The following is a 27,143-nucleotide window of genomic DNA, read 5'->3' as shown; positions in this document are numbered from 1 at the left end:
CTAATTAAAGTATTAACTTACCAGCTGTATAGAAGCTGGTTTTATAAAAAGGAACATTACCTGTGAAATTGGATTCCTCAGAAATAAAACCTTTTTTCATTAAACAAGACAATCCAACTTACAAAGGTATGCAATACTAGCCCACGTGGATTGAGTTGTGTTTTACTCACCATACTAGAAAGGTTTCTAGAAATCATCTGTAAGCCACTTGAAATGATTTAACTGGAGACATAAGATATTCCTCAGTTTAGCTTTTCACAGTGGCAGCCAGCAAAGGAGATCAGTGCAGACACCACCACAAGCTCCTTTACATGAAATAACTTTCCTGGTTTTCTAAATGCTTCTCTCCACATCAGACTTCAACCAAGAGCCCTTACACGGCTGTGACATACTGAGCATCCTCTGCCCTTCCATGCTTGAACACCTTGGGTAACCAGCTCTCACTCATTCACCAGATACCTTTCACGGAACTTTAGCTTGGCTGTACACGAATCACAGCCCAACACCGACTTCTTCACATCTTTCCCTTCAGTCCTGGCCTTCATAGGACTTTGGAATTTTCAAAAACACAACCTCACAGCCACCCATCTCCCTGTTACCTTCTCTTCCCACCCTGACCCCAGGCTCACATCCTCCTCGCTTTGCCTGCTCTCACAGACATCTGCCTGGCTTGAGACTGGGTGCTTGGACACGAGGTTTACATCAGCTACGTATTACAGAAATGAAAAAAAAAAAAAGAGAAAGAAAAGCTGCAGGCAATACATTTATCTCTCTGTATGAATCTTTAATTTCACCACAAAATTACCAACGCAGTCATTGAAAGAGCTGTAGCTGGGTCCCCAGGATGTGAGCAAAGGACCCCATTTATGTAAGTCCCCGCAGCTTCTGCAACTGGTATATGGAGTTCCTTTGTAACAAGTCTTGTCTTCCTTCCCCAAAAACGCTATTTTGTTGTGAGAAAAAAACCATTCACCTCAAAAATGAGCCCTTTAAACCCATTCTGGCCTTTCATTCCAATTTCTACTAAATGAAGCTTTACTTCTTCTGAAGTTCATCACAAATAGGTTTTTTAGCAGACAATACTTTATGGAATTGAGAAGAAGTATTTTTTATGCAAAGAAGCAGAATGCAAATGTTAACAAAGATAAGATTTTTTTTTTTATTATTTCTATTGAAGAAGTGCCTAAGATCTTCAAACAGGCGTAAGGGCCACACAGTATTAGATAATGCACAATGGACAAATATCACAAGAATTATTCTCGCTACAGATAAGACAGAATTCAGAACACAGAGAAAGCATGCAATGGGTGAATAAAAAGATGAAGGGGCAGAGTATTTAAAGGTTAAAAAGGCAGCAGCGAAGACAGGTGCATTGAACATAGGCACAAATGCGAGGATTGAACTAAATAAAAGGGTTGGGTTTCTTAAAAGTTAATTTCTCCTACCTCCACAGATGATTACAGAGAAAATAACAATTTGACTAATTAGTTAATATTTGTACAGTACTTTGAATATATAAAGTGATATATAAGTTAATATAATTTCAATTAGAGTGGAAATGAGATAGAATTATCAGTGCATTTATTAATATTTAATAAGTTGGCTTTCAACAACAGCAACAAGCTTTACATTTTAATTGTGTGCTTCAACACATAAAGCTAGAAGGCCCTGTGAAGTGACTACAAAGTTTTTGCACCACTCCTACCAAAAATCCACACATATTAAAAATAAACATGCACTGTTTTTTAACCAAACAGATGGTTAAATTAAGAGCTCTTGATTGGAAGATGAGTGACAGCACCCATAAGTCATGCTTTGTCGCTTTTTTCCTTCCAAAACACATTCCCCTCATGATCAGGTCATTAATTTTTATGACCTGAAGACACGTCACATTTTTGTGAACCTTCTCCTAAGAGCTACTCCTCCAGCACACAGCAGTGAAAGAGGAGGCAGTTTACAGGCACCTGGGCTTGGTGCTCTCCAGCTGATGACGATCAACAGGGTGAACTAATCCAGCCCCACCAGCTGCACTGCCCAGGACCAGAAAGCCCTTCTGAGGGAAGGGTTGGCACCCCTTGCTAAGGGTCTTCCCAAAACAGAAATCCAATCAGGGCTTTACTAAAGAGCATCCTCAGCCAAGCTACTGACCCACACAGCCCTGTCCCCCCCAGACTCCTGAGCTGCCTCCACAAGGCAGGAGGAAAAGGTACATCATGTGGGACCACCCCTTCCCTTGCGGATTTCTGCCATGGAAGTCGATCAGCACTGAAAGCAAACCCAGCTTCCGATGGTCTGAGCCATGTAGGTAACTGGGAACTAAATTACAGCCCACAGCAGAACCTGCAGGCTGGAAGTGTCAGTGTTCTCTGGCCTCCTGCTTGGTTTCACTTCCAGAGCTGTCAGGGCAAAGCCATCAGCAGTCAGCTGATGAGATGATCCAACGCTGTCCATTAATGAGCATTCACCCAACTACACTCAACACGTTCACAACACACAAAGCAGCAGCAGCTCTTTACCAAATGGAGTAACTCTATCAATAATCAAAAGGAAATAAAACTGTACATCAAACTGAGAAGTAAAGGAATTTTTAAGAACGCGAAACAAGTTCTCATTCATTTCAACAACATCTATTTGATGGCATTTTGAGACAAATTCTTGAAAGAAGAGGAAAAAAACGAGTGCAGAAAGAGTTATTCAAAGGTATTTTTTTTTATTTGCCTTCATTAAATACTATATAGCATGCTCTTATTTGAAAAACATCAATCAAATTTATAGATTCGTGATAAATAGTTGTAATTATAGCTGCCTGAAAATAATTCAGCTGTCACGTTTACCCTGTCAAAGTAAATAACGCTGTCATTTTCGTTGATGTGTGTGACTTGAGTAAACATTTCAAAGCGTGAATTTTGAAGTAAGATTTTCTCGCTCGAAACAATTGCTGAAATTAATTTTCCTTCCAACTCTAATTTATTATGCTTATTTTCTTACTAAGAACAAACTCTTTAACCAAAGCCCCTTGGAGCAGATTGTGGTGCATAACTCAATAGTCATACAAAATGCACAACTAAAACACACGACCTGTTGGCCAGAGGAAAAAATGTGGTATTTGTACTGTTCCATCCTTATAGTTGTACCCTAAAGCATTTAAAACACTTCCAATTTATCCCTATGCCACCCATGCATAGAAAGGAAATAGCATCACTCCTGTTCCACCAATGAAGATCCGAGGTGAAAATATTTCCAAGAATTAAGAAGTGAATATTATTAATATGTATTAGGCTCAGCTGGATGTGCTTAAGATGATCCCAGTGAGGTGAAGAGAAAGAGAAAGCTTTCTAAAGACAGACCTTGGTGAAACAAACATCAGTAAATACTGGTGACAGAAAAATTTCCAACTTGGGGCAACAGAAATCATGATCCTCATGGCTGGGTCATTTTTTTACTTAGCCTATGGGAAAAGAATATGTTACAACTTTTCAAAAGTAAAATGAAGGGAACTGGGTGTCTACTTATATCATTGAAACATGGAAAATACTACTCGATCTTAAAAAAAATAAACACACAAAAGGTACTTCAAAAATTCCCACTTTCAGGGGATCCTTCACTGAACTTATCATTAGACTCACTGTGCTGTCTTCCATTTATTAGCACTGCAACACTACCAAAAATGAACATATCAGCAAAATGTTCTGAAAAGTTCAATAATAGCTGAAGTGCAAGACTTTTCATCACTGGATTCTGAATTAATGAAAAAAAGAACCTCGCGGTAGACCGTCAGCTTTGAGAATCAATAAATTATTTTTCTGAGGACATGACAACAGTGTTAACATTTCTGACAGAGCATTTTTTTGCCTTCAACTCTTCACCTGTTAAATAGGCATAGTGCTCCTTACCATCTTTGCTAAGCATTTGAGGCCTTAACTAAGAGGCAAGTTGTTAGTACTTTAAAATCACCAGCTGAAACACACTGCACTTATTTTATTTTGTGGCACTTCTGAACAGAACCTGGTTTTCTCTGATATACATTCATTTTAGACTACACCACTGTTCAGTACTGTAAATGAAAGATAAAAGCAATAAAACTGCACTGACCTTTTCCTTAATGTAGATTCACAAACCTTGACCACCCTGATAACCTCTTTAACAGTCCGTCGGAAATCATGCATTCTTGCTGCCACCAGCAGAGCTGGAGAATGAGCAGGGAAAGTCAATATCAAAAAGAGGAAAATTTACTGAACAAAAGCAGAAAACAGTGGGATAACTATACCCTCTCTTCGTCCCTGCCTTCTGCTAAAGAGCTGTAAATGCTTATGCTCAGCTGTGTCCTTGAATACTTGACCTTACAAACTTTGCTTTCTACCCAATAAAATTAAGCCGATTACAATTTACACCCTCAAACATTCTATGCTTTGGGAAACCATGGTAAGCTACAGCACAAGAACATTTCATTGATCACGTTATTTTCAAAGTTATCATCTTTTTAGCAGAATTTACTGAATTCTGCCCTGAACAAAAAGACTTTCAGAGAAACACTGAATCTGCTTAAGCTGGTCTCCTCACTGCTGTCACCACTACCACTGTCTTGCTGGTGCCCAAGTGCTCTCCTGCAAGACCCTCTATACAGATAACTAGTGCTGGCTGCAGTTTTATTGTGTGTTGATTCAAAGCACCATCCCCATTTTGAAGCATCACCCCCACCCATCGTGCAGTGGCTCAGTGTGCAGAGCAGTTTTAAGCAGGCCAAAGTGCTTCCTTACAGAGGAAACTAAACCAGAGCTCCATTTCTGGTATATGTTTTAAAGTGCTTCTCATGGGAGCATCAGGGTCTAAACTAACAACTGGTCCTTCAAACAACATGTGGCACAGACATTTAGACCAGGGAACCAAACTAAACCCAGTCCACAGTCCAACAGGAGAACTGCATATTGCATGGATGGATGGAGGGGTTCAGCACCACCTACTTCAATCTATTGGTCTGTGTTTGTTCAGTCAAATTACCTGCTTGTGTGGACATAGTCCTTGTAGTGAATCAAAGAGCAGGCTGCTCTCCCATGCAGTCTAGACTCAAATTTTTAGCAATGTGCAATAAGCAAGTACTATTAACAAAAAGCAGCTAGAAATGTCAAGACAATTGCATAGTCCTGGGTTCCCGAAGGTTTGAGCTCTATTTCTCATTCAAGCATAGACATGTAAGATCTTTTAAATAAAATAAAGTGCATACGTGATCTCTGTGACTATCTACACCCTTTGTTACTCTGACCTCACTAGCTACTACCTTTTAACCTGACCCTCCCAAACCAGTAGGCTTTCTGCAAGCATCATGACAGCAATGGATCTTGGAAAAAGATAAAGAAAGAGAGAAAAATAATTTCACAAAACAGGTCAAAGAGGGCATTTCTTGCATAAGACTCTATGTAAAGACACAAATCAAAGTGCTTGCACTAATGGTGTCGTTTTAGCTGACAAAAAAACCTTTCAGCAGCTAGACCCTGCAGAGTGGGGGCAGAAAAAGCACCAGAAAGGAGCTTAAAAAAAAAATCCAAACTGTAAGTTACAAAGGATCTGAGCAAGTACTGTAGAAACAAGGGCAAAATGAAGTTTGAGTTTCAGAAACTGTTTCGATGAATACCTATATAAATCTGTAGGTGCCTGACAGCACAAAACTCAGAGAGCATGGATATCACCAAGGAAATGAGAAAATCCCCATCTGTTCCAGGCTTTCCCATCCACCCTGCTGCGGGGGAAGTGACACACCCAGCCTCTGCCCTACCTGCCCCGCAGAGCCCGGAGGGCCGGCGCCCGGTGTGCATCCAGTCCCGCTTCATCCTCTGCAGCAGCCTGAGAGCCGTCATGGACACCTCGTGGTTCTTATCCCCAAACTCCAGCATGTGTGCAAAACGGGGAATATATAAACACGGATCTGCAACAGAAAGTAATAACATTATTTCTAACTCTACGTTTGATTTAGGAAATGCAGTGCTCAGGCAGAACTGCGAGGCCGCTGTGCTTGGCTTGCTCCACCTCTCAGCAAATAGACTGTGCTGCTGGGCCAGATCCTCTGACCACTAAGCTTTAGAAGCACCTTTTTGGTTAAGCTGAAACAAAATAATTTCTTGCTTTGTAGATGAAAAATCTTTAAAGCACTACACAAACATTTTCCTATACGCTTTTCAGTGTCCAAGGCTGCACATGCTGACTCTGACATACGAGCAGTGTTACTGGTATCAGTGAAATTAGACCCAAAGTAAAGCATTTGCAAAAGCTTTTGCAGAATGAGAACATGACTTAGACCCCAAACTTTTAATATCTCCTGCAAAGTAACAAGATAACTTGCATGCCCTATCTCAAACCTAACTACAAACTAAGCTTCAAAAAAAAATTCATTTGCCAGAAAACCCTCAGTCCCTAAGAAAAGTCAACCTTCAAAGTTAATTCCAGCTCCTTCTCAGACTCATATCCCAACAATACAAAACCACTGTTTATTACAGACAATAAGGTAGACTCTCCTTGAGTATAAATTGCTGGAACCTAATTAAAATCAACAGCGCTATGACAATTTACAGCAGCCACAGATCTGCCTCCAGATGTATAAACTTATTTCAAGCGTCAGTGTTATCAGCTTCAAACTAACCAAAATATGTCAGTACACATTGTGCTTTGCCTAAACCAATTTATAATTTATCAAACAATCTTGTAAAAGCTACACTTAACACATGTTTACTCTTACTTGAGATATCAATTTCTCATTTCCTGCCAGCCTTTTATCACTTGACCGAAAATCCATGATGTACGGTAAATTGTTAACTATTAGTCTCAACTCAATTTCCTCATCTGATCCCCTGTGTGGGCACTTAAACTGCTAAATTCAGCTTGAAACACTGGAAAAATCTTAGGGATTTACAACTAATCAAAGCACCAAGTTCTAACAATGAAGCCCTGTTGCTATCCATAATTACCAAGATCACACCGTAGGTGATGATGCCTGTCAGCCCCGCAGAAGCATTTAAATGAAAGCACTTATCAAGCACGAACTTTCAACCATGTCTCCCTCAAAACTGAAGAAAGTCCAGAGTGCAGCCACCTTCTAAAGATGGCCCTAAAAATCAAAGGTTTAGAATAGAATAACCAATCCCCATGATTCTAAGGAGAGTTGTTCAGTACTTACAAGTATGATTTTATAAAGCTCAACAGAAATTACCAATTCCAAATTCAACAACAACAACAAATAAAAATCCTTTCAGAAGGCATAGTCTGGGGTTTCAACAGGCATTTAAACTTTGCTCTACATGCTACAGGAACATGTATGATGTTACAAAGAACGCCTGGTTGCTTTTTCATCTCTTCTTAGCCAGAGAGGGCTCAACATCAGCTCCTATGGTCTCCAAAGCAGAGTGGAGAGCAAGGAGTAACTCAGGTCTTTCTTTGGAGATGAGTATCAGAAGCATTAACACAGTTGCTGTTTGTAGCTGTTAAGACATTTCTGCTGGCATTCATGCCCACAGGTCATTTGACAAGACATTGCACATCGTTAATTTAAATTCTGAAGCTACCAAACACTCAGAAAATGAATATGTGGGTGGGTTGTAAATAACAAGCCTTAAAAAGGCTAAAAAAAGTAAGACTGTAAATATATAAATTCGAGGCAGGGCCTAGGTTTGCATAAACACATCCTGCATGGATGCAAACATTTGAAAAAAAATAAATAAATAATTTTAGACGCTGTAAAGCCCAACCACCTTGCTTCCTTCCAGAGGTGGCAAACCAGCACCGGTGCAGCGAGGGTGCCTTGCTCCCAGGAGTATCCCCTTTGGCTTTGGGAGACCCCTGGGGCTGAAACCCTTCTACACAGCTGAGCAAGTTCAAGTCGGGCAAAAATCTCGTTGATTTTCCTTAAAGAGAGTGCTGGGGGCCCTGAAGCAGACCACAAGAAGAACGTTTATTTAATGTTTTAAAAAAGGAGCGTGTGATTGAAACCTGGGACTTTTCGAAGAACCTTGATGCCACATTAACAGGGATGCAGAAGAGCATCTCGGGCACTGTGTAGAAGAGCGCTCCCCACCAAAACAGGTAACCGGGAGCGCAGCAGCAGCCGAGTCCCGCTGCTGGTCGCTCTCAAGAAAAGGGCACGGTGTGGGGTTCAGTCCCCGCCGAACGACAGCCCGTGGGACGGGCGGAAGGTCCCAGGCCGGGAGGGCGCGCACAGCCAGGGCACGGCGGCTGCGGGAAAAGGGGAGGACACCCCCGCAGCCTCCCTCGGGTTCAGTAACCCCGCTGGGGCCGTGCCCCCCGCGCCCGCAGCCGGCCAGGGCGGCGGCCCCGGCGGGGCAGCGCGGCTCCCCCGCCCGGCGGAGCGCGGTGCAGCGGCGCCCCCGCCCGGGCCGCCCGGGAACGGCGCTGCGCACCCGGGGCCGCCCGCTCCGGCCAGCCGCGCTCCCGCCGCGCTGCCCCGCGTCCCTCCGCGTCTGCTCCGCTCCGGCCGGACCGCGGGCACCGGGGCCGTGCCGAGGGACCGACCGACCGCGGGGGCACCGCGGGGCTCCCTCCCGGAGGGCTCCGGGCGCTGCGCACGTAGGCGCGGGGGGCGGCGCCGGGCGGGGGGCGGCTCTTCCCCGCCGCGCCCCCGCGCTCGCCATTGGCGCGGGCGGCCGTGACGCGCGGCGTGGCCGCTGCCTCTTAGTGCGGGAGGCGGAGGCAGGGCCCGGCAGAGCCGCGCCGAGCTGAGCCAAGCCGGGCTGCGCAGCGTCGCATCCCTCCGCATCCCACCGCGAGGGGAGCGCCAGGGGCAGCGCCTCGTCCCGCCCGCCGCGCAGGAGCCGGGGCCGCCCCCGCGGGCAGCAGCGCCCCCGGCGCGGGTGGGAGGAGCGCGGAGGAACAGCGGCGGCCGCGGGGAGCGGAGGAAAGTTGGTGCGAGCGGCGGCGGGGCCGCCCGGGAGCGGGACTGCGGGGGAGCCGCCGCCTCGGCTCGGCCCGGCCGCCGCGGATGTGCCCCCGGCGGGCCGGGAAGGACGGAGCGGAGCGCTGGCGGCGGGGATCGGGCGGCTGGCTGCGCTTCACCCTCGCCGGGCTGCTGCACTCGGAGGATTTGTGGATTGACTTTCGCTCCTGACCCACCGCCTCGGCCGGATTCCTGGGGTTTTGTTGCTGGATTTTGTTGGGTTTTTTTTTTTCTCCGTTTTTGATTTTTTTTATTTTTCTGTCCCCTTTCATCGGGGAAGGAACTGCCCGCCGGCCCCGCTCGGGTTCCCCGCTGCAGTCGTGGCAGTGCCGTGGAGGCTGGGACACCCTCGCAAGCCAAGGTGAGCGCTGGCACTGATCCGACACAGCATCACCCCTTTCCCCCCGGAAAGGTGCGTCGGGCCGGTAACCAAAGAGCGCGCACACACTCTAAAAAAAACCAAAGGCCACTCTGCATCTAGAAGCGTACAAAATATCCTGATAGTGGGACTCGCATTTGGGATCTGTTAGTTCTCTTGCTCATGCCACTGCCCCCTGGTTGCCTCAATGGCAGGATCATGAAGTGTTTGACTTTTTTTCTTCTGCTTCCAGAGACCTTAAAGAAGTCCAAAAAGAGTGTGAGGTCAAACGGCAAGGTGCCAGGATGCTATGAGATAGTGCCCCTGTCCCTGAAGAAGAAGATGGCTGCAGAACTTTACCCTGCCAGCACCAACACTAACATTGCAAACAGCAACGCCGCCGCCGCCGCCACCGCTGCCAACAGCAAGAAGAACGCCCTGCAGCTCCAGCAGAGCGCCCAGCCGCCCCCGCCGCCCCAGCTCCAAAACCTCAACAACAACAACTTGGAGAGCGCCAACTGGCAATCCTTCCATCCCACGCTGCGGGAGAGGTAAGGGCCAGGCCCGCCGGACCCTCCCCGGGCGGGCGGGAGAAAGAGAGAGAGGCGCCCGCCCTGTGCACCTGCGCCCCGGCCGGGCGAGAGGGCAGGGATGGGCTGGAGCCGGCGGGAGGCTGGGGCACCGGGCGAGGGGCAGCCCGCGGCTAACGGGGCTTCTCCCCCCTCCCCTGCTTGCAGGAACGCGCTGATGTTCAATAACGAACTCATGGCTGACGTTCACTTCATCGTGGGCCCGCCAGGGGCATCCAAGAAAGTTCCTGCCCATAAGGTTTGTGCAGATAATTTTCTGGCTTTTTAATGCTGCCGTGCAGATTGCCTTCTACCTCTGCTTTTACAACTAGGTTGCACTTTTTTTTCCCCCCCTAATTACAGCTCTTGTCTAATCCCAGAAGTAATTCACACACGCTGCAGTTAAAGGGAACAGTCTAAGGCAGTGTTCTGCCTCCACTGCAGCTTGTAACTTTCCCTAAATGTAGCTCTTAGCAAAGCCAGCACGCTCAGCTGTTCCTGATCCATGTTACTGAGGCTTCTCTCTCTTTATTTTCCAGTATGTTTTGGCAGTTGGTAGCTCTGTCTTCTATGCTATGTTTTATGGCGATCTCGCAGAGGTCAAATCTGAAATCCATATACCAGATGTGGAACCTGCAGCCTTTCTAATCCTATTAAAGTAAGTGGCCTCTACAAGTCTACTAATTACATGGACAAAATCAAAGTAGCTTATAAAATATACATCTCCTAATTGGCATTGTGCAATATGCACTTATTGCTGTTTACTTAATGTACTGACAAATACTGAATGTCAGATTCACTGCCAGCAAAGACGACTATAGATTATTTTCATGGCCTACTTCTTTTTTTTCCCTAAGAAACTATTTTTTTTTTCCCCGTCTAGATACATGTATAGTGATGAAATAGACCTGGAAGCTGACACAGTTCTGGCTACACTGTATGCTGCCAAGAAGTACATCGTGCCGGCCCTAGCAAAGGCTTGCGTCAATTTTTTGGAGACCAGCTTAGAAGCGAAGAACGCTTGTGTCCTGCTGTCTCAGAGCAGGCTCTTCGAGGAGCCAGAGCTGACGCAGCGCTGCTGGGAAGTGATTGATGCTCAGGCAGAAATGGCACTGAAGTCAGAGGGCTTCTGTGAGATAGATCAACAAACACTAGAGATCATTGTAACCCGGGAGGCACTCAACACCAAGGAAGTGGTAGTTTTCGAGGCTGTTCTCAACTGGGCAGAGGCTGAATGCAAAAGGCAAGGGCTGCCCGTTACGCCACGCAACAAGAGGAATGTATTAGGGAAAGCTTTGTACTTGGTGCGGATTCCAACCATGACTTTGGAAGAGTTTGCCAACGGAGCTGCCCAGTCCGACATCCTCACCCTTGAGGAAACTCACAACATATTCCTATGGTACACAGCCGCAAACAAGCCCAAATTAGAGTTTCCACTGACAAAGAGGAAAGGACTCGTGCCTCAGCGATGCCATCGGTTCCAGTCGTCTGCGTATCGCAGCAATCAGTGGAGGTACCGAGGGCGATGTGACAGTATTCAGTTTGCCGTAGACAAACGGATATTTATAGCAGGACTGGGATTGTATGGGTCGAGCTGTGGCAAAGCTGAGTACAGCGTCAAAATCGAACTGAAGCGCTTAGGCGTTGTCCTTGCTCAAAATCTGACAAAGTTTACCTCTGACGGCTCCAGCAACACCTTCTCTGTGTGGTTTGAACACCCTGTGCAGGTTGAGCAAGACACATTTTACAATGTAAGTGCTATTCTTGACGGTAACGAACTCAGTTACTTTGGACAAGAGGGAATGACTGAAGTGCAATGCGGGAAAGTGACGTTCCAGTTCCAGTGCTCCTCGGACAGTACTAATGGAACCGGAGTACAAGGAGGACAAATACCTGAGCTCATTTTCTATGCATGATGCATTTCACCTTGATTGTATTCCAATGCTGCAATGATGCACATTAAGGGATTTTTTGGTTTTACTATGAACTCTGCAGCAGTATGGAATGTTGCGCTACTTTACCTATCTGCTACATCAGGCTATACAAATAAGTGAAGGAATGCTCTTGAATTTAATCTTATTTTATTTATTCATAAGCTATTTGACTTAATTATTAAGACTGCAACAAGCAGAAAAATGTTGAATTTTGCACGTACTGTGCATTTATTTTGTATATAGATAACTAACTTGCTGACTTAAACAGAATGTTCTAAACTAGAGCAGTTTAAGAATCTGTGAAATATAAAACATTTTTACTTGCCCTAAATCCTGTGTACTTGATCATTGCTGATCTTATGGCTCGTGTATGTTAATTCATGTACAGTTAACAGGGGTGATGATGACATTATGGTCTGGTCCTCGTGCATTTACACATGGCAAATACAGAGGTTCCCTTGCCTGGTAACTTAAACTATCCATCAGCAGCCTTTATTTCCCTTCAAAAAAAGGGAGCTGACATTTATGGAAGCTTGGGGTTTTCGTGTATTGCCCAAGCTGAAGACAGACAAACCATCAGTATAATCAAAGTTGATCAAAATCATCCTGTGGTTATATTTGAAAGCTTCTAATACCCCTTCACACACATCATCTGCAGTAACCTCCAGCCTGCCCAGCAAACAGCAACACTGCCACTTGCACCTGTCAAAACTGTACCCCATTTGAAAGGCTAGAGTCAAGACATACAGATGAAGCTTAATTCAGTGACAGGCTCCATCACAAATTTAGCCCAGAGCTGTAATACTGGCAGCCACCATCTAAATTTACATCCCGTCCTTACAATATTTAGCAGCAGACATTAGAGAAATAATTGCAAAATGGTCTTTAGGTTCACTCAAGAGTGCTAATTAGAAATAAGCCATCTTAAACAAAAAGTGTTGGATCTTCCCCCCCCCTTCTGCAGTCTCATGCACTATCAGCAGTCATTTTATGCTAGTACCCTTAACTTTTCTTAGAGAGTGATAAAAGTAGGTGTTTTTTTCTCAAATGTCTGACAATCATTACAGATGAGCCAATTAGAAATACCTACTGGTTTCTATAAATCTCTCTTCTTGTAATGACCTTGTAAAGAATACTCAAACAGCAGTCTAAACCAATATTTTTTCCATGTACAACAAGTACCTCTACAGCTAACATTTCTTGTTTGCCTTTTTCTAATCTGCATTAATTTTCACCTTGAAGCTAAGCTGCAATACAAATTCTGCCTGTTCTCTCAAAAAAAAAAAGTAATGAAAAATAAGAAGGGAACTGAATTATTGAAAACAAGAACCTTCTACCAGACAAAGCCAGCACACCAGGATAGCCAACAGCTGCCCAGGTGATGCTCAGCATGAGCTGCTGGTTCTCTAGCTGCAAAGGCAGCAGTTCAGTGCCAGCTGAGTACAGCTGAAGGGGTGTGTGTGTGTGTGTTGTTCAACACAGACATCTGATTCTCTCAGTACAGATTAAGGAGAGTGGGAGTAAGAGTGGGTAAAGATACACGAAGATAATTCCTGAACAGAGGTGGATAAGAGTCACAAGACCTCACTGTAAACGCACTCTTTTAACTGGAATTGGCACAAATTCCCTTGGCTTAAAAGCCACAGCCCAGACAACAGCTTTTTTAGCCTTTTGACACGTTAAAACCCACCTTCCTATCACGGTTATGATTTCAGTGTTGACTTATTAAAGTTATTCACATGTTAGGAAAAAGTTGCTCCTCATTTTCCATCAAGCCACTTGTATTTCGAGCATGGAACACCTCACCTACAGGTGATGGACAGATAGTAAATTTGGCAAATGTTTATCAAACGTTTATCAAATGTTACAGCTGTGGAAGTGAAGCATGATAGGCCTGTGCAAGCTTGCAGACACACACAAATTTGTTACACATCAGCCCATTGTCTTAGGATGGCCTAAATGACTCTCAGAAAAAGCAACAAAATTATTTGCAAAAGAAAATAGCATCTAGTTCCAAAAAACCTCTTACATAAAGCCTGTTCTCTTACATAAAGGAGAACAGGCTCTTACAGTCAGCAATGCTCTTCTGCCTGGATTGATTCCAGCTTCATTTTAAAGTTACTACTTGGATATTTAGCACACAGTACTATGTGTATATATATATACAGGCATACATACATATTTTTGTCAAGTAATCATGCAAAAAACACACTCAAATAGTTAAAAGTCAACTCATAAAAAAAATACCTATGGCTGGAGCATTTATGCAGAGTTCTCTGGCCAACAGAAGGAAAGTTTTTCCCAGCACATAGACATTCACCTATTAAAAGACAAAAAAATAATTATTTAAATCTTAAACCACAAATGTTTTTAATAGAACATTTATATGGAAATAAGAAAACCCCAGTTTTGGAAATGCTAAACAACCTGCTTTAAAAAAATTCAGTTGAAGTAATACAAGTGATATTCATAGGTATAGGATAATACTTGGTGCTTGTCAAAATCTGCACAAATTAGCATTGTAAATCAAAGCATAAATTTATCTTGAAAAAAATAAAAAAAGTTGCTCATCATGTTCTTCAGTGGGTTCAGTGCTGCTCCGTAGTATAGTTTTTCAGTTGTCACCTAAAATCATAAGGCATTAAGTAGACTTCAATATAATATCAGTATATATAAAGTGTCATTTATCTTGTAACATTACAAAACCTGAGCAAATACTCACAAGCCAGTGCAAATTTCAGCTCTGCAAGATCATCTGTAGTGGGATAATTAAGCATTGCATAAGCACACGCCAAACTTTCCACCAAATCAAGGAGTGGTGCTACATGCCCCAAGGGTTATTTGTCATCTCTTACTGTTTGGACATTGGCCCAGATCACATTAAAAACATTAGGAATATTAAAAAAGAATAATAAAAAAAAATAGATTCAGAAAAGCTTTAAACCACACTAGTTCTGCTCAGGCTCCAGGGACAGAGCTCTGCTCCCCTCCTCTCCTTCAGTGCTGCACCCAGGAGGATGTAAACTGAGGGGAGGAGTTACTCTTCATACTCTGATTTGCAATTTATAGCATAGGCAACTATATTTGTATTTTACAAGTCTGAGGGAGCTTTCTTTCTCTATCTTAAGATGTGTTTTTGTGGTCAGCAAGGAAGGCAGGATATACTCCAGCTCCCTATCAGTCCCAAACATTCCCACAGAGCTCCGTGAACACCTTGCTCCCCCAAGGCATATGTAAAGGTCAAGGTTAGTATAAAAAACTCCATCCTCCTACACTCCCAACAAATAGGTTTGGGTTTTTTTTAAGGATAGTATATACTCTATGGCTTTTATACAACAGAAGTGCCCCTCTCTTTTCCTATGCCTGGATAATAAAGGCGTTTACCAAGCAATTACCCAACTGAACTGCAGAACATGGTGCAAGCCTATGGAACTAAAAAACTGTTACTAAGTATAATCTCTTTCGGTTTCATCAAAGAGCTTTGCCGACATCAGTTTAAAAGCAGGCTTTCCTCCCAAATGTAAATATGCTTCTACCAACCTAGCAAAAATAAATATATATATATTTAAACAACAACAAAAATAAAACCCCAAACAACTGATACATTTTCACCTAGTACTTCAAAATGTTTATGTGAAAATGTTCTTGACGTGTATTTTTCTCAAATTTAAAAAAAAAAAATTAGAAATGAGAACTTCAAGGAAATCCTCAGAATGATCACGTGCCCTGAAAGTGACTGTGCAATCAAGTACACATGATATGATGGTCATTCATTCCATATTTAGTGAAAAGTGGTGAACACCTTCCATGCTGCATCTGACCAATGGTTGGACCAGCCTAGAAGACACAAAAGTACAGCCTTAAACTTTACTGTCCTTTTTTTTTCCTGAAAATAGCAGACAACATAGAAGCACTGTTCTATGGGAAGGAAGTGAACAAAATATAACCTCTGAATAAGAAGTATATTTTCTAGGAAATAAGTCACCAAGTTTCATACAGAAAAATAAGCACCTACTGAATCTGGCAATTCATACTGGAGTCTGAGAGCGTGTGACTCTCCATCAGCTGCAGATAGAACAGATATGGCTACAGCAAAGTATCTGCAGTGTTTCAGTTGGCTTTAGACTCACTGCAAGCTCGAAATGGCTTGTTTTGACCTTTTGTCTAAAAAAATATTAACATAAAGAATGAGGGTTTGGCTGTAGTTTCAGCCTTCTAAGCTGGCCGACCAAGTTACTATAAATCTTAAACCTCATCACTTAGATTGTGTTCTGCAAGGACGATTTCACCGCACAAATCAATACAGTTACTTCAGTGGAGCCAAGGAGATATGATGTTTCCATTAGAGGCTTCACAAACTCATCTAGTTCTTTCATTTTAGTCTAGAAAAAAACCCCCAAAACTCAAAACGAGTATTTATCCTTCTAATCTTTCTGCTTGTCACGACACCCAAATACCTGATGTCTGTCTCCATCAAACCATGTCACTCTCTAAGAAACTCCACCCAAGCAAACTTTCCGTAAATGCAATAATAAAGAACAAATAAATATGAAGAGGCATAAAGAAGAAGGGAGTTTTTTTAAGTGAAGTTCTAACAATCAAAATGAGTGCCAAATTAAATCTAAAGCAAAGACATATGCATAATAAATGTGCTCAACAACTATATATCTTTCTCTCCTTAGCCTAAGAGCCTCCTGATCCAGAGTCTATTTGAGAAGTAATACACTAAATCTAACCTGCTTTTCCACTTCACTCATATCCTCAGTGTTTTATGACTGACTTCAAGGTGCAGTCAGTGTATTTGCACAAAATAATAAATGCAAACAGAAATGGTACATCAGGGAATTTCTTTCTTTTGATCACAAGCACATTTCTTTGTAGTTTCTGGTTACTACCAATTTAGAAAGAAAGCAAAATATACAGTGAATTACATGCTCTATATGGTCCTCCTCATGAAGCTCACACATTTCTAATGCTAGGGAAAAAAATCACAAAAAGAATGAAGAATATTTAATTGCTTTCAGTTTTCCTGGCAAATCAGTAGGGGAAAAAAAAAACAAAACCAACAACTTAAGGCCCTCTCAAACAATATACTTCTTAACTTTAAAAACTGACCATATATTGACAGGTTCTGGGACGTTTCTCAGAAATGAGAAATTAAAGGTGGCATAAGGCTCACCCAGGAATCTGTAATGCCACTGAGCTGCTAAAATATGATATTTAAGAACTTCTGGGTTTACTGGAAGACTGCTCTTTCTCTAAAATTTTATGCCACTATCACTAATTTCAGTATTACGTGCACACACAGATCCTGCGACAGAGGAGATATGATAAACAATAGGCATGTAGAGAGGGCCTTTCTTTACTTCTCATCATTTGTATGGTTTTTTGCACTCCATTAAGCCTAGAAAATTAAGAGAATTAATTTAGAGGCCTACTTTAATTTCTAGTTCTTTCTTCATTAAGAACTTCTTATAAAAATTCATATACTCCAATCCATCAAAAGCTTAATGCTCCAAATTTAGAATCATATGACATTTGCATTTATAAAACCTAATTTTATATGAGTTCTTAGAATGGTGAATAAACAAAAATGCCCTTCTAAAACGATGTCTCTGGCTTAAACTTGAATTGGTGCAGCTTTAGAGCTTATCACATCAATTTGAGCCTCTTTTCCCCCTTAATTTAAAAGGATCCTACTGAAAAACAGTATTTCCCCAAACTCTCCCCAATCAAAACTGTCAAAGTGAAACAATGGTTTATGCACTTTTCATAAGACGTTGCTCCTTTTCCGCAAGTTTTCATCAGATATTAGAATTTCCTAAACTTGATGCAATCACTAGGTTTGAGCATCAACGCCTGATACAACAGACAGGTGTCAACCTCTGTCAGAGGGGATACATATAGACCTGTCACTGAGTTGGTTTTTCTTTAAAAAAACAAGTAGATTCTTCAGCAGGAAGACATTTTTCAGCCAAAAAGTATGTGCTCACCAAGGCACTGCAAAACCCTGTTTTTACAGGAGACCTTAAGGTTCGCTAAGATGTTGTCCTTTACCAATAGTTAATTTCTGCTCTCATTATCAAACACATTATGGTAATTAAAAGGAGCATTTAGGGAAGGAATGGCTTCCAATTATTCAGTTATATCTTGACAACAAGATCCTTCTACTTGTTATGCTCTTTGCCCTTCACAGTACTTTTTGGAGACAGCCTTTTCATTTCACATCTGTCAGTCATCAGACAGATTTCAAAGGGACACTTCCAGAGGGACTCTTATCCTTTCATAATTTTCTCTTGCTTTCACATCATGTCTGATCTCTTCACAAATACCAATATACTTCCACTTCTAGAAATAACAACAAATATCTCGTTTCCAGTAACACAGGAATTCATCAGTCTAACACCTTCCCGAATTTTAAACTCTCTTTGGGAAAGAGGGAGTCTCTCATCCATACAATTACCGGGTCACGTTAACTTCTGGGCAGTGGCAAAAAATAAAGCTGCCACCATTGAATGAAAGAAGTTTTTGCTTGACCGTAAGTTCCATAAATTTATAAACCAATAACCCTTTTGCTATAAGCAATTTCCAAAAGGGCTTTTCAAGACCATAGTGTGGCATTCTGGAAAAGCATTACAAATGGTGACAGTGGTTAAGATATTCTGTCTTTTAGAAAGACAAAGACCGGGCAGTTGGAACACAGTGAGAATTCACACTGTGAAACATCCATGGCTGCTTGCCTAAATAATTAAGCAAGCATGAAAAGCAAATGAGTTTTTAAGGAGAGTGTCTGTTGCTGGGGAAAGAGGCACCTGTGGTTATTTGATTCATTATTAACATTTCTAGTGTAGTAATGCCTGAAGGTCCCAACCAGGTTGTTTAAATTAACTCAATCAACATGGCAATTTGCATAGGGGCAATAAAGGCAAATGCAGTCAACATGTTAATAACTTTAAATGAACAAAGAGTATTAAAAACTGAAGCAAATGAGTACAGTCTTTAAAAGAATACTCTGTTTTACCTTCCTCCATACAATAAACTGAAAATTCCTATTTTTTGGATCCATATTGCAATCAGAAGAATCAAAAGGCAACACACAAAACTACAAACATTCGCCAAACCCAGCTGGTCAGGCTGTCATTCAAAAGAGACACAAATCAAAATTAAGCAGCTTCCTCTCATACTGTGCTTTAATGAGCTGCCTTCAGTCTGGGGACTCCAAAGGGAAAGTCTCCTTTTGCTCATCACAGTCCTAGAGTTCTTCCTCCAACACCACAGCAGTACAATAAGCCATTATCATGCTATCTATGCAAGAGAGTCAAAAAGTAATGATTTCCAACAAGCATGGAGGAATCAGAGAGGCCAATGTTGCCTTTAGATGAAATAAATGAAAACAAGTGTTCAAAAAAAACTCTCAATAAAAATCCTTCTGGACGAAAAAGTACTGTTACTTGATTAGACAAACTGAAGATAAAGAAATAGGGATGAAAGCTGTGGTTTGAAGTGGAAGAGAGGCCAAAGGAAGACTAGACCAAGCAAGTACCAGTTACTGATTTTCACTTCCTGTGCACCCTCTTCCCTTACCTAGAGCTGTAGTGTAATTCAGGTTGGAATGGATCTCAGCAGGTCTCCAGCCCAACCTCCTGCTCCAAGCAGGATCAGCCACATGACAGACCGGGTTGCTCTGGATCTTGGGAAGCTTCATGGATAAAGACTTCAAAACTGTTCTGAGCAACCTGTTTCCCCACTTGGCTGTCCTCATGGTGAAAAAACTTCTTGATATCAGATAATCATCTCACTTTAATTAATTATGTCTGTTGCTGATAATTCTCCTGCTGCGCCCTCCTCGAAAGAGCCTGGCTCTTCAGGCGTCCAACATCTCGTCAGTGAGCATCAGCCTTGTTTAACAGCAGGACACACCACAAGGCACACCAGAAATTATATTCTACTAGGCTGAAACTGGAGATCGAAGCATTGCCAACACCTCTCTCCAAAGTCTTTTATGACCACATTGCAAAGACCATGACAGTGGAACAACAGACTAAAAAAGAAATGGTCGTTTCTGAGGATGCAAAAGGCAGTGTTTCACCACACCAAAGTAAAACTTCAGCCAAATAATTCCCCAGGTGCAAGGAATGGGATGCTCTGAAACACAGGAACAAACCTAAATTGTTCAGAACTTGGCCAAGGCTAGACAAGCTTCACAGCTCTCCTAAACAAGCCAGGCCTGTCGCTCAGATTGGACTAACAAAAAAGCAAACAAAAGGCCTGATTACAGACCTCTCTAAGGACTATATTTGCAAGTAAAATGTAGTATCTGAAAATATAAGCAAGTACTTTCCCTGTCAGAGACTGATGACTGATCGTCCTTCCAACTCAATCAACAAGCAGCAGGACTGCTCAGCATGAGGAAGTGGTCTGGACATTTTCAGTTCATTTCAGATCATGCTTTAAAGTCCAAATGTATCAGAGGCATACTGATCTGACAACACTTCCAACAGGAGATTTCCAAGACATAGGATATATTTCACCTGAAGATAAAACAGGAGAAAAAAGTACCAAAGAAATTGCCTTTCCAATTAAAAAAAAACCAAACCAAACCAAACCAAACCAAACCAAACCAACAACAAAAAACAAACAAACAAACAAAAAAACCAAACAACAACAAAAAAACGCATTTTGGCTTTTTCCAAGGTGACAGCAATGTTAAAACTCCAAAAACTACTGTGAAATGCAGGAGTTCTTCAGTGGAACAAGACAAACTCCCACATCCCAGTCATCAGCATAAGAGGAAAACAGATAAGACTTCTTAAACAGACTGCCATTAACAGTGAAAATCAGGCTCCTCTAATGTGAAGTTTTAGCAGCACAATACTATCTAAAAGCACATTACACTGTAGGGGACAGCTTTTTATTTTTTTAATAATGTTAAATCCCAAACCAACTCAGTAGAGCCAGGAAGAGAGGTTGTACAACAAGTACAAACCAGAGCCTGAGAGGTTAGGACTTCCTCTACGCCTTTTTTTTTTTTTTAAATGCTAAACAGATCAGCAAGAGAGAAAAAATACAAATACAACAGGTCATTAAATACTGAGTTGCAGGTAACAGCAGATTCAGATCTTCTTCATATTACTGTTACTTCTAGCTGATACCTATGCTGTGAGCTCCAGAGAGCTTTAGCTCTACCGGCACTTGCAAGACACTGGTTGAAGGTCACTGACGTGGAGGGTGCCCTAAGTGTGAGGCAGAATGGCACAGCTAAGACTGTTCCCAGCTGCAAGATGGCAAAAGGCAGCAATAAATGGCCTTTTTTCACAGGCTTTCAGTTATCTTTTTTGCTGGTAGCCAGAGTTACACAGCTTTCTTTCTGTTTTGCTTTTAGATGAAACAATACACGACAGGTTGTTATGAGGACATGGTTTAGTGGTGAACATGGTGGTGGATGATGGTTGGACTCGGTGATCTGAGATGTCTTTTCCACCCTTAATGATTCTATGATTTTTTCCCCCTCAAATGCACTGAAACCTATTTCAGGGTGTTCAGTAATTCAGTCAGTAGCCTTCATGAAGACACTCCATAAGGATGCTTCACTGGGTGAAGCATTTTTTTTTCTTCAAAAAAATCCTGCGGTCAGATGATGAGCAGCCCTGCACGTCCCTCATGTCCCACAGCAACTGAGCTGCATCAAGGAGAACACTGAAGAAAAAATCTCAACATTTGGTATTATCAGCTAAGCAAGACTTGGTGCAGGTCAGCAGTAGCTCATTTTTTAGACTTTCACATGTGATTTTTTTTGTGATGTAAAATCGACACCTTTCTCATTTTACCAAGAAAAACAGTTACCTGGACCAGTATGACATATTTTGTACAGATGAGTCTGAACAAGTTAAATATTTTGGAAATATAAAACCACTGCTACTACTACTACTGCTCACAACTTTTCTTCTTCCTTAATGACATTCATATCCCAACTTCAGGATGGGAGAGCTGTTCTTGAAAAAAAGAGGCACTTCAAGGTCAAACAGTACAACCTAATGAACTAATTCTAATAAACTAATTCTTTTTTAGGCACATAATCTGTGGGCAAAGGCTGATCTAAAGCAGAATGTACTGAAGTTTTCTGCCTGGGCCATAAATGTTTTGCCACCCAGGTGTTGTTTGGGGGGGTTTTGTGTTTGGTTTTTTTTTATTTTATTTTTTTTGGCTTAGTTTGCTGTTGTGGTTTTTTTGTTTGGTTTGTGGTTTTGTTTGGGGGTTTTTGTTTGTTTTTTTTTTTAACAGACTTGGGGTGGGAGAAAAGAAAATCAAGCTAGAACCTGAAAAGCTCCTTTTTACATTCTTAAACAGGACTTTCTGGCTAGCTATACTTAACAATAAGTTAACATTCTTGTTTGCTCAGATTCACCTTGAAGAAGCCATAAAGTAGAGCTCATCAAAAGCCTTCACATAGTTAAATGCAGATCAAGATACTGAAATCTTGGATTTTTCTCTTTCAGGAGTTGATTATTTCTCTACTACTAATGTACTTCTGCCTCTCCCATCTCCTCAGTTACCCTTCTTCAACCTTTTGGTCTTCATATGCCCCATCTCAGCATCTTTTCTGGATGGAATGTACACAGGGGAAAAGACAAATCATTCAATCTTTCTTGTCTGTTCCTGCTGACATCTTTTCTTTTTTCATCTCTTACAGATACAATACCTCTTCTTCACATTCTGTGACTATTCTTCATATTACTGTGATCGTTCTATTTCAAAATCCTCACCATGAAAAATGACTTGTGTTTGAAAGGAAATGAAACTCCCATTCTACACACGCAGTATTTGGTTGTGAGTAATCAAAATAATTCAATAAGAGTTCAGAAAAGAGAAAAAAGTTACTCATTTTAAGAATTAAAGATTCATTTGATTATTGCAATTCCAGCAGATTGCTGCAAGCAATAAATAGTCTTCAGAGGGATGCCATTTACCAAGACAGCTGGGAGGACAAAAATAGATGCAACTAACCTACTCACATTGTATGTAAAACAGTTGTAACAGGGAGAATGAGGGTAAGGCAACATATGTCAGTGGAGCTTTCTATTTCCACACAGAGAGCAAGTTCGTATTTCTCTCAAAATACATATAAAACATGTTTCTGTAGAGCACGAATCCATTTACACAGAATTACCTACCAAAAAGGTTATTTTTGTCTTCAACAACTGTTGTTTTAAAAATATGTAACATCTGACCCTGTGCCACTGCATTGACTCTGAAAGGATCATACTAACTCTTAGTACATTATTGGTAGCAATAAAAGCAAGCAAATATTTTTGACTTTAATTTTACTGAACAATTACTCAGATTTAAGAACCCAGTAATTTTCCACTCAGAATTTATAGAGAAAAATTAAAACATCCTGAAGTTTAACAATTGAAAAAAAAAAGTCAAATTAAAAAAAGGTACATTACCTGAAGAAGGTCACTGAGGTCAAGTAACATGTCTGTGAAGAAGTCAAGGAATATACATGCTTGTTGAATGTGACACTATTTCCTAATTTCATCAGCAAACCAAAAAAAGGGAAGAAATAAACCCAGGCTTAACTGTCAAAGAAAGCAAATATGGGTTAGGTACTTCAACGCACCACTTCTGCTAACAACCAACATCCAGTTAAAAGTCTGGCTGCCCAAAAAGCCCTGCCAGCACCTGCTGAATTTACTGCACACAAGTTGTCTGTGTGAAGTGATGGTCTCAGGGAACAAGCCAACACCCCGTGTGACTTAAAATACCATATCCTGCAGCCTAAGAACAACCCAGTGGTAACTGGGTCCTCTACTCTGCTTTGGTCAGATCCCACCTGCAGTGCTGCATCCAGCTCTGGGGTCCCCAGGAAGGACATGGAGTGAGTTCAGAGGAGGCCACCAAGATGATTAGAGGGAAAGACCACCTCTCCTGTGAGGAAAGGCTGAGAGAATGGAGATTGTTCAGCCTGGAAAAGAGAAAGCTTCACGGTGACCTAATTTGCACCTTGCAGTACCTGAAGGGAACTTCCAGGAAAGATGGAGAAGAGCATGTACTGACAGGACAAGGGGGAATGAACTCAAACTGAAAGAGAGTAGGTGTGGACTGGATATTAGGAAGAAATTCTTTACTGTGAGGGTGGTGAGGCAATGGAAGAGGTTGCCCAGAGAAGCTGTGGATGTCCCATCCCAAGTGTTCGAGGTCAGGCCGGATGGGGCTTGGAGCAACCTGGTCTGGTGGAAGGTGTCCCTGCCCATGGCATGGGGTTGGAATGAGATGATCTTGAAGATCCCTTCCAACCCAAACCATTCTATTACTCTGTGATAACAAAAAACCAGTAGTAGCATCAAGATAGAATACTCTTATTGCACTTAAGAATATAAAGCATCATCAGTCTCCTATGACAGCTTAGGAGCCCAGGATTCCATAAACACAGATGGAAGAGCAAACTAAGAAAACTGAAATAAGTTTCTTTTGCCCTCTTCTAGGAGGACCTGTCAAAGAGCTGTAAAGGGAAAGCTGCTTTGCCTACTCTCTTCTTCAGCCAAGCAAATCACCTGTTACCTTTGAGCTTTCACTCCATCATATCCTGTGCTACTACAAAACATGAGGTCACCATCTATTACTCATTATGGGCACACTTGGAACACACAATAGTTAAAAAGCAAGCCAAACCACTACAAGTTCCCCACTAGATTTTACTGAAAGTAAGCACACTTATAAATGCATTGTCTTAACAGTATCCAAACAGAAAAAAAAAACCCCACCAAACCCAAGCACCATGAAGCTTAAAGTGCAAAGGTAACCTCCTTGCTGCTGTTAATGAACACATGCCGGATCTCCTATCAGCTGCTCAGGTGGGGCTCACATGTTGTAAAAGGGTTCTGGTTTTATTATTAAAAGGAGTGTCAAGGTAAAGTGTGAGAGAAGGAGAGAGAGAGAGAGAGTGAAGCAGGCAAAGAAAACAAGTATGCAGGGCTGTATGTGAGTTTGTGTGTATGAAGCAATGTGTTAAGAGGTCCAGTATTAAATAAAATGCAAGGACATCAGTATAGTTTGGTACCTATTGTGGTAACATAAGTATTAGTGAGTGTTTTTCTTAAGGTATGCCAGAGTAATACAGTACACATTTCTCCTCAACATTATCAGTCGTGGAAGGAGAGTAATTCAGATAACGTAATCAGTTTATACATAAACATTTTCCTCGCTAAGAACTTTTATCCTTGAGCATTTCTACCCTTATTTTGCATTTGAAATTGTAGGAATACACTCCAAATTTGTTACAAAATTCAATACATTATGTTAATGTTATTTGGTGAAAATTAATTCCCGCATTAAAAACCACAGCGTAGCCGGATAGTTAATTAGCTGAAAACTCACGATGGCTCTGAAAAAAAAAAATCGAAAATCCATTATAGGTCGTATTATGCAAGAGATTAAAGTAATCTGAAATTTTAACACAGTAAGGAAATCGCAAACAAAAACCATCTGTAAAATATATAGCTTGGAAATCTACACAGAGCAATACTGAATTCAGTGCAACTTTTTTTTCGAAATTGTAAAGAGGGAGAAGAAGGAAAGACTTTTAGCAATGCAATTGCCAAGGAACCATAATAATTGTCAGCTCATCAAACAGATCTAGGAAGAAATCACTATGCCAATTTTGTGCTCAAGAAATATTCTAGGTCTTAAAATGTTCCCAGCTCATTATTGACTTGAAGTGTCTGGTTATTCTGTGCCCACCCTGAGATACCTTCACCACTGAGACAAACTAAAATTATCACTTATATCTGACAGATCTCATTACAATTTAGGAGAAAAAAACCCAAACATAAACAGCAAAAGAAAAGCAGCTCATAGGTTATTGAAGCACCAAAGTGAGCAACTGAGTGGTCCTAGAGCCTGGCTGCTGTCACTGGAGGAGGATTCAGAAAGAGCATCAGTGCCAAAGGCTAATTCAGATCTAAGGTGAGCCAGAGAGCTACTTTTCTAACCAAGGCATTTCAGTTACAGTCATGAAACCTGTATACCAGAGTATTCTTCATCCCCCTCAAACTGTTAAACACACTTTGGCAGAATATCTAAACTTTTTAACATAGTACAAGTGCTCAGACTTTATTACTGTAAGGAAAACAACCCCACCTTTTTGTCCAAAAAGAAACAGAAAGCATTGCATGCATTTACAGTGACACAAGATCAGAGCTAAGGAGCTGGGAAATTCACTTGCAGGGTTCAGGCAGCTCTGAGTCAATTTAGAGCTACACTACAGATGCTTTAACATACAGTTCCTTTGCTCCTTAGAGAAGTTAGTTCAAGTGTCCATTGAAACTGCAAGCAAAGGTCACAGTAAAAATGTGGCATTTCTGGATTTCATTTAAGGTAGCCTCCAGCAATCTCTCTCCCTGATTAGATGTGTAGCTGCTACATTAAATCAAAAGGGGAAACTTGAGTCATGCAGTAGCACTGGGTTGGCCTTTACTATGAATATTGTGGGCACGATTATCAGCAGGAAGTGGTTGTAAAAACAGGCCGTTGTTTTCAAACTCCTTTTCAAAGCTGGAACAGTTCAGGAGAACGTACAACAACAGCTGAAAACAGCAGATAATACTTAATATGTATTCAAAAATTATACAATCATAAGATAAATGTTTTCTTTGAGGCTGAAAGAAAACAATGTTCATTTTACATATGGAGACTGCTACCCACATGGAAAGGCTCTCAAAGGGATAGACAGCTACTGATATTGTAGATATACACATACAAAATAACAGGGCACAAGGGGACTTAGTTTATGAATGCACCCAATTAAAAAAAAAAGGAAAAGAAAAAGCAAATGCACTAACAGTTTTAACTGTTTTTCCTTTGCTCTTCATTCTTTAAGCAAATTTCACCAAAGTATGCAACTGACTGCCCATCACTAGAAATATCTAAATCAAGATGAGATGAGTCTACAAGCTTTACAGTAAAATATTAAATTCAAGGGAATCATTTCACCAACGTGATGCAAGAGGTCAGACTGAGTAGCCAGAATGCTCCCTTTCTGCCTTTATAATCCAGTAATCTGTGGATAATGTGAGAGCTCCATGAATCACAGTAATAAATGATCTCATTCTCAGCACCAGAGGAAACAAAAGTTCATGATGAAATGAATAGTACCGGAAACCTAAACCCCAAAATACCAAAACAAGCATGCATTTGTGCTTCAGACAGACCTACATTTTACATATTCCAGCAAGCCTAAAGTACTAATGTGCAGCAAAATCACCTTGGGTTTCAATAGCAACATTTAGCAGGAGGCAAATCTGCCATTTGCAAAGTTATATAGAGAGATGCGGGAATAAATTGTGGAA

General features: G+C 41.6%; 2 protein-coding genes across 5 annotated transcripts in view; one reads left to right on the top strand and one right to left on the bottom strand.

Moving 5' to 3' along the window:
• Positions 1-27,143, bottom strand: part of BRF1 (BRF1, RNA polymerase III transcription initiation factor 90 kDa subunit) — a 176,963-nt gene that overhangs the window by 80,420 nt on the left and 69,400 nt on the right. For all 3 annotated transcript variants that reach the window (XM_017807459.1, XM_017807460.1, XM_017807461.1), the window contains 4 exons: positions 23,244-23,275; positions 14,044-14,116; positions 5,771-5,920; positions 4,093-4,186 (listed from right to left, as the gene is read on the bottom strand). In XM_017807459.1, the coding sequence (XP_017662948.1) occupies positions 4,093-4,186; positions 5,771-5,920; positions 14,044-14,116; positions 23,244-23,275 (349 nt within the window). The remainder of the gene's footprint in view (positions 1-4,092; positions 4,187-5,770; positions 5,921-14,043; positions 14,117-23,243; positions 23,276-27,143) is intronic.
• On the top strand, positions 9,029-12,127 carry BTBD6 (BTB domain containing 6). 2 transcript variants are annotated; one of them, XM_017807464.1, is made up of 5 exons: positions 9,029-9,296; positions 9,547-9,844; positions 10,031-10,121; positions 10,402-10,520; positions 10,746-12,127. In XM_017807464.1, exons 2-5 carry the CDS (start codon positions 9,636-9,638, stop codon positions 11,776-11,778), a joined length of 1,452 nt encoding a protein of 483 aa, XP_017662953.1. In that variant the 5' UTR covers positions 9,029-9,296; positions 9,547-9,635; the 3' UTR covers positions 11,779-12,127. The 2 variants fall into 2 exon arrangements, with proteins under 2 accessions (XP_017662953.1, XP_017662952.1); XM_017807463.1 differs by lacking the exon at positions 9,029-9,296 and having other exon boundaries at positions 9,312-9,844.

The sequence above is a fragment of the Lepidothrix coronata genome, unplaced genomic scaffold, assembly GCF_001604755.1.
Source record: "Lepidothrix coronata isolate B3197 unplaced genomic scaffold, Lepidothrix_coronata-1.0 Scaffold19, whole genome shotgun sequence".
Classification (NCBI taxonomy): domain Eukaryota; kingdom Metazoa; phylum Chordata; class Aves; order Passeriformes; family Pipridae; genus Lepidothrix; species Lepidothrix coronata.
This window is presented reverse-complemented; position numbering and strand designations above follow the sequence as displayed.